The following is a 13,459-nucleotide window of genomic DNA, read 5'->3' as shown; positions in this document are numbered from 1 at the left end:
CTCTTTCTTTTACTACTGCATGACGGCGACGGAAGCTTGAAAATTTGTGATACCCAGCCTACCATAGCCTACCTGATCGAGCAAAAACATTACGCTGACGCGCATGGAGGCGCGCACGTGGTTCCTCCTGATACATGTTTGTGTAGCTAGAAAAGATTATACTGAATGGGGGATGTTTGCAATTGCAAAAAACTTTGTATGCAACGCGTTGCAAAACTCGATTTTTTCAGCACTCGTCGTATTTATCCAACTCGGCAAGCCTCGTTGGATAAATGTACGACTCGTGCTGAAAAAATCATCATTTTGCAACTTGTTGCATAAATAACTATTTTGAAACTTTTCCACGACTTCGGGCATAGTTTTTCCGGCTTTTCTTTACGAATTTTCTCAGCTGTGGAAAATTTTGTGGTAAACTTTTTCGAGTTCATATTTTTTGGATTCCTGAGAAAATTTGCTTTCTTTTTCTAAAACAAAAAAACTTTCTACAATGCTTCGTTCTTGACTTATGATTTTTTAAAGTAAGAAAACAAAAAAAACATGGAAAAATTCTTACAACAAAATTATATCAATTATTGTTATCTCTAACAACAGTTGCCATAACCTTGTTATGATCTTGTTTTGTGCTTTTGGTCGGGTACTGGAAGCTGTGGACTATTGGAAGCTGAGATACAAGGCTCCAACCATGGTCATTTTGTACGGAGAAACATCCTTTCTATTCTATTCTAGTGCTTGCACAGCCAGTATTGAAAAGCATCCTGGAAATACCAAAATTACTTCTGGTATTTTCTTGTCATCATTTATATTTGCAGCATATCAGGTATGATGTGATACAAATATTAAAACGGCCATGCCCACTGTGCAGACTAATGGTTTTAAAGATAATTCAAAAAATTGTGGCAATCAGATTATCCACGTATGAATAACATGGTTGACATAAGTTTTCGAATTGGAGGATTGATGAAACGGGGACAACCGAACCAACCGTTTCGTTTTCAGGGGAATAAGATTAGGCACATAATCGTTGGGAGTGGTATAGCTAAGAAGGTTAATATGCACTCCATTGGTACGCCTAGTCCTGGGATGGAACACAGGTATTTGATCCGTGTCCGGGCTCGAAAGCCTAGGTTTAAGCGCCATTACTCGCTCTCTGAAACGAGAAGAAAATGCATCACAAATCCCACCCCTTTACAGCCCTTGTTCATATTTTTATCCAATATTTTATAAGGAGATAACGTATAAATTAGAAAGATCTCACCGCATTCAGGTGTTATTTGTGACGACTTCTGAGTTGATGCGTATGGAACTCTCCGGACTCGATTCCTGCTCCATCCGAATCTCCTGCTCTGCTACATATGAAACGTTCAGACGAAAAACGATCCCTTGCATATTGTATTAATACACTTTTTTGAATATTTTTGCTTAAAAAAAGACTTTTTTCAAAGCGGCACTGATTTTCTCTGTTTCCCAAACACAATGAAGCACTTTTCCCTGCCGAAAATATTCGCCATGGAAGTGTGCCCCTTCTACGCTTCCATTGATAAGCCAATCAGCATTGCAAACACCAGCTCACTGCACTTGTAATTAATCAATCAATCTGATCGTACTACTTCTCAACTTGCGATTATCTCGAATGTCAACCGACGACGGGGACGTCTTTCAATCGAAAAGAACCTTGACCTGTCGGATAAAACACCGTCGTTATCGTTTACGAATGGGGCGTAGCACCCGTCGAATCACTACCGGAACTTTGATGGAGGGAACGAAAAAAAACTGCCAAAAACCCTCATTTTGTACGGAGAAACATCCTTTGGTTAAAAACTTTTATCATTAAAGTATATCCGAAAAACACCGTGAGTTAGGGGTCACATGATTAGTGGGCTTTTAGGGTCTGTATAAAAATCACGTGGTATTTATTTTTAAGATAGTTGATTCTTTTTCTGTGTGGTCTTTGGTTCATACAAAAAATAATAAATAAATATATGGATAATATAATAATAATATAATAATTTATATGGACCAGCCCGAGCCCCAAAAGACACGTAGTTTATGGACGGATTCTTACCATCGGAACTTGCGATCTGTGCTGTTCGGGGAAAAAGTTAATATTAATAATAAACTTCATACAAACCCAAATACCAGGAGAACACTTCGATGAGCATTTGAATTGCACGGAGAACGTAGTCTCGGAGGACCAACAATTTACTAGGTCATTACAACAGAGAACGAGGATGAACCATCCCCACACCTAGGGCAGTACAGGATGTTTTTGTCACTATCTCAAAAACAACATAACATCTACAACTTTTGTCGGTCTACACCTGATGAGTCCTGAAAAATTCTCGGAAACCAATATAAAATTAGGCTAAAATTTAAGAGCTAAAATTTAAGAGCCATCAAGCAATCTTCACTCGGAATTCTGGTCGGTATTATCAAACATCGCTTCAGAAGATGTAATGCAGCAGTTTGAGTTCAACTGCCTCAATTCATTTTTAGTCAAATTGAGTCAATTTGTCTACTTTGCTGACGTTAAAGCTATGTTCACTTAGAATCCGGAATCATGTCACATTTTCTAGTGGCGCTCTCAATGAACATAATCATCATTCTTTTGCAGCACTCTGATCATACACTAATTCTCTTTAAATGGTGAAATTTTCATCGATTTTCTTGCAACGAGTGAAAAGTTATTTTAGATTGAAGACAAGAGGAGGAAAAAAATCTTGCACAAACACGTTGAAAATTTAGCGTGGTCAGGTACGACAGTCGCGAAAAATGTTAATATCTCAAAACCATTATGTGTTATGTGCACAGATGTTGTTAACCATGGCATAAGAAAGTGTCCTCGGAAGAAAAAAGCTTGGGTTCATTGATAAATCTGCTTTGAATTTGAAGATTTGGCAAGAAGTTCGAACTCTGGGCATGTTTTTTTCGCAACAAGATGATGAGAACCAATTCATACAAGGATGACAGCCTCAAGAATCACGTGCTGCTTTTCAAAAACGCACACAAGGGATATGTAGAGGTTTTACCTATTTTGATGAGCTGCCATGACAGCCGGAAACGTTCAGTGGTATCGTCACAGATGGGTAGTGTTTATCAACGAAAAAACATTCAAATTTCGCGTTTTCTCAATTCACTGAATTGCCCCTCATTTCGCAATAAAAAAAAAAGTTTGGCAATTTTTCTTCGGAATCCTAGTCAGACTAGTCAAGGCACTCAGGACGCTGCATAGATGACCTGATTGTTGAACAAACGTGCGAAAGGGGTTGTTGCTAAAATTTACCACCGTTGTGCAGATTTTTAGAGAGGTCAACACTGAAAAAGTAAGAAAATGTGTGAAGAATAAAAATAAATAATTTCAATGATTTTTTTCCATGAAAGTACAATAAATAACCTTTTTTTTGAGGGCTTCACCTTTTATGTTTGTTATTCCATCCCTAAGATATACGTGATTTTGTCATTCCGGATTCTAAATGAACATAGCTTTATGCACATTATTGCCAGAAAATGTGAAATGGTGGTCGTAAAACAGAACACGATTTTGTCTCACTGATGATTTACATATTACCAAAAACAAAAAAGACATATTACCTACTTCCGTATTATGCAATAAAACTATAAATTCTTCATAGTCCTTCCAAACTTATCATCACTTCCTATTTCATTATGCTTTCAGGTCGTTCCAACGGTGCAACTTTCAAAGCTCTACAATCTAACCACACTCTCGCTGAGTGGCAACTCGTTTGACTATCTGTCAGCCGTATCGTTTATGAATCTGTTCCACCTACGAGAACTGCACCTGAACCGGCTGGATCGCCTCGAACGCATCGACGCACGGTAAGTACCTACATACCTAGTAGCTGTACGGCTATGACCCCGCATACTTTCATCCAATTCCACGTAGCTACCTAGAGGCGTATCTAAATTAGTGGCATCACTCCCACAAATTTTCGACAGCGACCGACACAGTCAGTCGGTGCTACCGGGGTGATGCTGGGTTGTTAGTTGTTGCGACAGCTGGTAAGCAAGGATTTTGGCACTTTTCTGCTGGTGTCTCTCACGTTTGAATAATTCAATAGCCTGACGCGCGCTATGGCTACGAGAGTGATTCACACGGGTTGATTAAATAATTATGACTTAATTCCGCTGCTTTCGGAACACATGCGCTAACTCAAATTATGTGCTTTATGAGGCAAAGAAGGGAGGCCAATGAAAAGGCAGTTGGATAAGAAATTTGCGTGAAATTTAACAACATTTCAATTCTAAAAGTAGATGTGCAATACAGAAGTGTTTTTTTTTTATTTTCTGTATTAATAATTAGAAAATGTATAAAACAATGTTAACGCATTTTCCGTGTTTTTCTTTGGAACATTTCGATCAAGTATTGTTTGTATTTCTCTTTTATTTGAAATTTCTAATACGTCATGTATTTCTTACTTATTTTTGTACCTTCTGTGCATACATTTTGTTTTAAGTTTTCTATTTAGATAATTACCTCATCGTAAATTTATTGAATTACCGGCTGCTTCAGCATTTCCGCAATTCTGGCGCATGAACATATTTTTCCAACGACAAAACACTTCGTCCCGGTTCGATGGATTTTCGAATGACGGCAACAACGGCGGGGTTGCGGTTTATAGCGCGACGGAACAATTTTGCATACGAGCGCTTCTGTCTGGTTCGAATGGGATGGGAACGCATCACCAGCGGCTGCGGCACTCCGCCAAACTTCCAAGAGAGTCACGAGGGTGGTATTGACTCATTCATTGATTTTAAGGGGCTGTGAATATGGCAGATCATCAAATTTTACTGCAGTTTAGTTCGGTAGCAGATTGTTGCAGGCTTTACTGGTACCTACTACTACTACTGGTGAGTGGTGGTATGTATCGATTGGGACGGTGTGGGGGCAGACAGAGGACAAATCGTTAAAATGTAGCTACAATTTAAGCACTCTATCGGGTTGGGGCGCTTCTGGTTTCTGGAACTGAATGTCATCAATTTTGTGACTCAATGTGGGATTACAGCCTTTTATGCTGATCCCACCATCATTTATATGAAACCACAATACGGAATTGTCTGGAAATTATGCTATTGGTGGGTTCAATGGGAATATGAATTACAGAGTGAGGGTGCGAAGCATTCAGTACGTAGTATGCGGGTTTGATTACTAACAATATCTTCTCAATATACTGCCGCCACTCGCATAACTGTCCCATATGAAAAGGAATCCCAGCAAAGATGGGACTGTTATGCGAGTGGGGGCAGTATACGTTACTTAGGAAAACAACAAAATGTGTCTTTTGGTTGCTTGAGAGAACATTTACACCCTCGATGCACCTCAACACTCTATTAAGTATGATCTTTTCAAGCAACTTTCCCGGCGTGGCATATTAGTCTATACGCCGACGGGTCTCCGGGTGTTTTCCCTGCCTTTGGCAATAGAACCAGGCCATACTTCTGGGAAAACTCCCTCGTCCAGACATTTCTGTATAGCAAACCTGAACACCTCGGGAACATTTGCAAAAGCTACTTTTAAGGCCAGGTTTGGAACTCCGTCCGGACCTAGGACCTTACCTACGCTAAGAGACTTTGCTATCCCCGCAAGTTCCACATCGGTGACCCTCTCCTCATCACTAGTCGCAGTCCCTGACTGTCCTACGAAAGGAGGCCAAGGACTAGGATCATGACGCGCAAAGCCCCTCGATGATTTCCTCCAATATCTCAGGAGATTTCTCTGTAGCAGCCATTACTCCTCTCGTTTTGGCCATCACGATCCTGTAGGCATCACCCCGCTGATTCGCATTGGCACTCTGACAGAGACCCTCAAAGCAAACCTTTTTGCTTGCCTTATATCGGTCTTCAGCACTGCTTTTGCAGCGGCGAACACCACCCGCCGTTTGTTTCGCAGATCCTCAGATCGTGCTCGCTGCATCCGCCGCCTAGCCCGTAGGCAGGCGCGGTGCAGGTCTGCAATCGCATCGGTCCACCAGTAAGCCTGTGGCCTTCCATTTCTAGGGTGGACTCGCCTAGGCATGGTCGCATCGCACGCACGCGAGAGCACCGCTATGTACCAGCTCGTCGCCATCTATACCAAGTGTTTAGGTTTCGCTCATGGCGGAGTGGCTCTCTAAATACCCCTTCATCGAAGTATGATGTCTTCCACCTTCGAGGGCTTGGCCGTGACCTAGTCAGCTCTTCCTCTACCCGCTGGCCGCTGTTATTGTAGTCGACACTGTAGCGAACCGCCAAGTGATCGCTGTGAGTGTAGCCATCGTCTACTATCCTGTCCGAACTACATGTTAGGCTAGAACAAAACTACAAAATGTAACAGAAATATAAGCCAGATCAACATCTAGTATGGACAGTGTCTCAAGCAGGATCTGACCCCGCTGGTTCGTAAAACGGCTTCCTCATTCCGCGGCCCAGACATTGAAGTCACCTGCTATTTCAACCGGCCTCCGCCCTGTCATCAGGTTGTTCATACAGTCCAGCATCTGCTTGAACTGCTCGATCGACCGTGGTGGAGGCGCATAAGAGCTACAGAAAAAGACCCCGTTTTCTTTGGCGACCACAAAGCCCTCATAGGTAGCAGATATCAAGTTCTGAACGGGATATTTACCCGCCGTCCATATCGCCGCCATTTTTCTGAATCCATCCGGGATCCAATTGCCGTTGTCGGCGGCTACTCGGAATGAGTCCGCTATGATGGCGTTATTCGTCTCCCACTCAGAAACCGCATGACAAAGAAATTGCTGAGCTGTGTCACAGTGCTTCAGGTTCAGCTGCGTTACCTGCACTGTGATTTGTTCGTTACTGATTTCTTGAAAGCCGGGCACCTTGGACCACCCGTTCGATGCCTGTTGTTCACGGATTTCCCGGTAAGATCTGTGGCTTGTGAAACGTCCGATGACATACGCACCAGCCTACCTTAATCCTCCCTGCTTTAATGGACTTTTTTACGTCCGCCACAAGTAGCTGTACCAAGGCTACCTGTGTTCCTGGCGGCCCCTTCCGTAGCCGAACGGCTGCGGTGGCCATCTGCTCCTTGCCACCTGCACCTATTGCCGCAGTGCCGTGACGAGCACTAATGCTGCGCACTTGGGCTCTCAGATCTACGAGTTAGGTGCAGTGCTGAAAAATTCATTTCGTCATATCTAAATTCAATCACCTACAGCTCATTTAAGAAGCTGAACCTGAGAATATGGTATATGGAAAAAGTGTGCGGCTAGACCAGTTCTGCAAGAAAGTCACGGAAAAACCACTACTTTTCGAATATTTAAGGTAAATGTCACGGACTACCTTCGAGAAATCCCAATGATATTCACGGTGAATATCATTTGGCATTTTTCAAAGGTAGTACGTGACATTTACATCAAATATTCGAAAAGTAGCGGTTTTTCCGTGACTTTCTTGCAGAACTGGTCTAGCCGCACAAGTTTTCCATATACCATATTCTCAGGTTCAGCTTCTAGAATGAGCTGTAGGTGGTTGAATTTAGATATGACGAAATGAAATTTTCAACACTGGTTAGGTGTCGCTTCGCATCGCCATCAAAACGTCAGAGTACTTTGACTGTTCGGTCTTGATGACGAGCGCGTCGTCTTCTCGCGCTTGGCACCTGCCCTCCTACGTCCCTTAGGTTTGATGTCCCTACGCTCCTGCCCATCTAGCGGTTTTTTTTATTCTTTCTCTACCGCTCAACTATAGCCCAAGGGGGGTCCTGAGGGCCAAACAATAGTCGCCACTCCCTGTGCCCTTCCATTCAGGATGCTTTCCATTCCCAGCTTTCCGGGACGACTGGCTGAGGTCCGACTTGTCGGCATTACTGACTACCTTCGGGTTTTGTATCCGCCTAGCCTTCCGAGTACCGCCAGACAGATCCTCAACTGACAGCTGCCACACCCACTTCTGCGAGTGCTTATCACGAGCAGTCGCATCCGCCACACTGGGATGTTTAGTCCCAATATATGGGAAATTGGATGTCCTCCAGTCTCTTATTTAGCAGGCCGGTTTGGTGAGTTAGATTTGTCTCAGAATTGCAAGAACAGTATTTGATACTTGCAACCACACTGGTGGTGATCGATTGATGCATAAAACATCTGATGGTGGCTGAAGTTGAGTAGGCCGAAACCTTATGTACTATCGAGTTTAATGTGTGTTTTCACCGAAAATCGTAATATATAAAACTTAATTTAGTTGCGGTTCAAGCTAACGGAAGCAGGATGAGGACATCTTTCCCAGTTTACTCTAGGATGTTATATTCAGCTCGTGTTTGTCGGTCGTAGCTTGCACGCTACATCAACTAGGCTCAGTGTACCAGTTATGGCTATAGTACCTCAAATTCGCCATAGTTGTTTTTCAATGTTTAAAGATACAAATCACCAAGAAAAAAATCGTGAACAACAGATCACGATCACAAAAGATGATTGCAATTGTGGTAGAGTCTCGATGAATATTCGTACGCGCTTCGCGCGCACCCGATTGAACTCGTCCCGTCCACTTTGTTGCGCATTACTTCAGTCTCTCTGCTACCATGCACGCGTACAGTTCATAGTCCTCCGCAGCGCGTGTGATATCAATCTTGATCCTAGTAGTCGTTACCACAAAATGGCGACGAGGATATAGAATCCTCTGATGTGCAACATTATTAAGTGAAAAAAATAGAATCAAAAATAAGAAAGAAATGGCGTGGAGATGTGCTTGCGTGGGGGAATGCTGAAAAAGTGAAAAATGTGATGCTCTGGCGTGGTTAATCCTAATTTGAAAGAAGAAAAGTGTTTCTTTGAAGAAATTGTTATCAAATACATGTTAATGGCTTGCAGTTAATGTACATTATGAAAACCAAACGGCTAAGCCATGTGAGGGGAATGATTTAATCGGCACATGAGTTTTTCATACGTTTGGCTGGGCATTGTTTCTGTTGGTGCTGACGGTGAAACTATCAGCCGTTCAAGGTCACGCTATTGAATGGGCGCGATAAAGCAGGTAGGTCGTTCGATTCTTTTGTTGTGTCCTTGAGGGAGAAAGCTGTTGCTCATGTGCAAATATTATGTAAAGTAATAAGTGCGTGAATAGTGTGTGCAAGTACAGTCGAACCTCCATGAGTCGATGTTCCTTGACTCGATATCGACTCATGGAGGTAAATTTTTCCATACTGAAAAATAATTTCTGGGTTACTATGATGGTACCCTCAAAATGCTTCCCAAAGGATTTTTGTTCCACTACTCGATATTTCCTTGAGTCGATGGTCCCTTCAATATCGACTCATGGAGGTTTTACTGTATGTCACTTTTGCGGCATACTGTTTCTGCAAATGCTCAGTGAATGCATTTAATGAGTCGCAGGCAAGTTAATATATATTTTAATTTACTTTTGAAAAATTGAGGTGAATTATTAAATGAAAAATCATTTGGAAAAGTATGATGAGGTTTTTAAATAAATTTTAATCGATTTTGGATGGATCTTTGTTTATTTAATTCATGGTGTGATCTACAAAATTGGGATCGCTGCTTTCAATGCGTTGGACTGATATAAAAAAAAAGTTTAACCGTGGTATTCACTTGACAAATAACATTTGTGGACTAACTGTATTCATGCTGAGTCTATTCATTACAATATGCAGCAGATTTTAACAATTGCAAACTATCGCATAACTTACGTGGTGCATCGTCACGAACAAAATATCTAATAGAAGCACGGTGCTTACGTTTCCGGAAAGACAGTCATGCCTGAAGTGCTTCGATGAAAAAGTAAGAGTGGTATTCGTAACATAAGTGTACTGGTGAGATACGATGAAAAGTTATACCGCAGATAACAAATGTTTATCCAAGAACACAATTTAACTCAAAACCTAACCTGTGTAAAAATTGTAAAAACCGAATACGTTGCTCAGTTCTATACAACCAATTGCGAGAAGTAATTGCTATCTTTTAGGGATTATTTGGGTTTGTAATTCTTACGCAAGCGTTGTGCATGCGCCATCTCTAAATGGTTGCTAGTTAGGTTTTCTTATTGAAATGACGGTAGAAAGGGCCTACACACATTTCGTATGTTAGCATGAACGTCTATTATCTGTGGTTATACTTTGATTTATCGATTTGATTAGTGACATAAAAAAAATGTGTAGTGACTTTCGGGTGTCTGACCTTGTGCCAAAGCAGCATTACATACGCTCATAATGATGTAATTAAAAAGGAAACGTATAAAAGTAAGGTTTTCATGTCAAAGCCAAGCTATGTATCATGAGATTTTAACATGTGATTGATTGTGTAGCAATAGACAACTATTGGTTTATATCGACGGTACTCGTGAGTAAATGTGTTGATCTATCAGTTTGGGAAATCATGGAAAATAAATATTGAAACGTTAAATATAATTGTAAAAAAAAAGGCTTTGAAAAATAAAGAATGCTGAAAAGATTCATTTCTCTCTTTTGATGGCTCAGACCTTCAGCTGCAAATGTTCGATGATTTTAATAAACGATAAAATTGTATGGATCTCAGTCGCGCTATTTTGAAGAGGAAAATAATGGTGAGTACCTGGAGGATCAATTATTACATGCCATAGTTTATTGGAAGATAGTGCTTAATCCTTTGTGCTGTTGTATATTGTACAATACGTTGAAAAAAAGCTCCCCTGTTAGCATTAGCGTGGTGCTGACAGTGGTGTCCGACTGTGCGACTGACGGAAGATTAAATGATGCGAGGAAGTTTTCACTTGGATGATGCGATAATATTAGGTCTTAAATGTTGTGAGAAAGTGAGAAAGCGAGTTATCGCTCTTGGATGATGCGAAGATGTTTGCTCTTAAATGATGCGAGAATGTGATTTCATGAACTTGGTTCTTGAATGATGCAATACTATTCTCCTAAATGATCGCTCTTGGATGATGCGATAGCGTTCGATTCTGAATGACAAGAGAAGACGATCTCATGATGACCGCTTTTGGATGATGCAAGTACGTATGCTCTTAAATGATGCGAGAATTGTGCGAAAATGTAATCACGTGGATCATTGCTCTTAAATGATGCGAAAATATTCTCATAAATGATCGCTCTTGGATGATGCGATGGTGTTCACTCTGAACTGATGCGAGAATATGTTCATGAGTATTCGCTCTTGGATGATGCGACAGTGATTGCTCTTAAATGATGCAAGATTGTGAATTCATAAGTTATGGGCGATGCGAGAGTGCTCACTCCTTAATGTTGCTATAATTTGGTCTCGTGCATTATCGCTCTTAAATGATGCGAGGTTATGATCTGATGAGCTACTGATTCCAGATTATGCGAGAATCAGTACTATTGGATCAATGGATGTAGTAGTGCCAATTGAAAAATGATTGTACTAAGACAGCCTCTAAACATAAAAGACTGCTGGATTGAGGGTTTTGGGGTCATGTGACTAAACGTGTTCAATTTCATCAACAACTAATATCATTATATTCATTGAAACGAATCCATAAAAAGTTTCTCGATTTCGGGAAGTACGGAAAGTTTACTCGTCCCCCTAAATGTTGTATGTGATACAGTATTGATACGTAAAACAAAATGCAAGACTAAAAAGTTTATCTCGATCGGAGTTTGTATTCTTTGGTATAAAAAACACGTATAAAAAAAATTAAAAAGCATTTCATAGCTCTTGTTTCACTGGTACCGTTTAATAAAACACGAGGGGCCGACTTCAGCCAGATGCCACACACATTAAACATTACTAACACAAGAAAACAAGCAACACACATAACACACAGTGGTCGTTTGAAGGAAAATGTTCCGCTACTGGAGCGGGGATTGATTACACACTTCGTGGGCTTTTGTATGCCTAGACGACTAACGTTGCTAACTGTACGATGACGAAGCCTACTTCACTTTGTTCCCAGAATGCCAATACCAGTGGTAAAGTGTCGTTAATAAAGTATAATATTAAAAATAAGAATGATCATAGAAAGGGATCAACCTTCATGCATAATCAAGACATTTGTAGTTTATCGGTTGTTTAGTTAAAAAAAAAAATCTTCCAGAAATACGAAAGCTGCCAATGGGCCGTTATTGGAATAGAAATACATTTCCCTTTATGTAAGTTTCCCTAAGCACAATAACTGAGAGTTTTAGAAAACAAATTAATAGTGTAACAATACCTGTTAAGATTTGTAACACAGTTTTATTTGGAAATCAAATTGATATAGGAAAGGGAATTTACAATAAATGTGTATTCAGTTCTAGATAAGTGACTATTATAGGATAGCCTGTCTCGTGTATCGTCCAGAGTACAAGTGTGATGCTCTTGTTTTCAGCTCACGTTGAGTATGCTATGCTACCTGGCCTTAACAAAAAAATCGGCGCTCTTTGTCTGTACAAATTAATACATGGGTTTGTCAGGTAATATCGTTCTTAGTGTTAAAGAAATAAGCAATCTTGCGTGAAACGTAGGCAAGAACTATGTCTTTTGTTTTAAGCAGTATTTAGTGGTTTGCACAGTCAGATTCAATTCCTGAATCAACAGATCTTATCCGACTGACATGAATAACGTCAATAACCAATGCGTGTGATTTAGGATAAATCAAAATAAATACGATCGATCGGAAAAAAGATGATATTATTAAATTGTATTTGTAGATCGGGAACAAAACAATGAAATTTGAAATTAAAGCACAAGGTGAAACTGTACAATATTTGTTTAGCTCGCGATAACAGATTTTTGGTCATAAGCCGAGACTATTGATAATTACAAATCGTCTCGTACATCATCATGAACAATTAAAACCACTGCCTACGAAAGTTGTTATTTTTTTGCGGTTACGATACTCGTTTTTCAGGAGAAAAATATAGCATCATTACCCGTGATGTTCTTTGGAGTGGATTGTGTCCTTAAACTATTGCATAACAGTTCACCAACGAGGGTAGTAAGTATAATTGATGATATCGAACTTATTATCTAGTGTGAAGATCTCAGATTCAGAAATCCAGATGTTCAACACAGTTGACATTTATTATTGGAAAGCAACTCCATATAGTTCAGGTTATACAAATCTAGCCTTCATTAGAGGATAGGCCTTTTATTATATTCCATGGTGATCGTGAAATTCGGAACTGTTTCGTACTTGTACTGTAACTTGGAAAGCGATAATTCGCTGCTGTTTAACATAACATATTTGATGTCATTTATTTTGCACCTTAGATTCATTGTTTGCCTTGAGGCTGATATCGATAAGCCCGCTACATAGCTAAAATGTTGTCTACTAAGTAATATTTAAGACCTCACATATCAATTTATGTTTTTGATTTCATTATAGTGCAACTATGAATTTGCACATAACCTCAGCTGATTGGGAATTTATTTTCATTTCATTGAACGTAGTAAATAAAAAAAAATATATATAAATAAATACAAACTACTTTGAAGATCTGGAGTATTGTTACTTTAAATAACTAAAATATCTAGAAACGGGTTAGCTTCATCTGAAT

The 13,459-nt window shown here is 40.2% G+C and overlaps 1 protein-coding gene across 3 annotated transcripts in view; it reads left to right on the top strand.

Moving 5' to 3' along the window:
- Positions 1–13,459, top strand: part of LOC109418606 (nyctalopin-like) — a 473,642-nt gene that overhangs the window by 448,246 nt on the left and 11,937 nt on the right. For all 3 annotated transcript variants that reach the window (XM_062842278.1, XM_062842277.1, XM_062842279.1), the window contains one exon: positions 3,674–3,834. In XM_062842278.1, the coding sequence (XP_062698262.1) occupies positions 3,674–3,834 (161 nt within the window). The remainder of the gene's footprint in view (positions 1–3,673; positions 3,835–13,459) is intronic.

The sequence above is a fragment of the Aedes albopictus genome, chromosome 3, assembly GCF_035046485.1.
Source record: "Aedes albopictus strain Foshan chromosome 3, AalbF5, whole genome shotgun sequence".
NCBI lineage: Eukaryota > Metazoa > Arthropoda > Insecta > Diptera > Culicidae > Aedes > Aedes albopictus.
The sequence above is the reverse complement of the archived record's forward strand: the minus strand, read 5'-3'. Positions and strand labels throughout refer to the sequence as shown.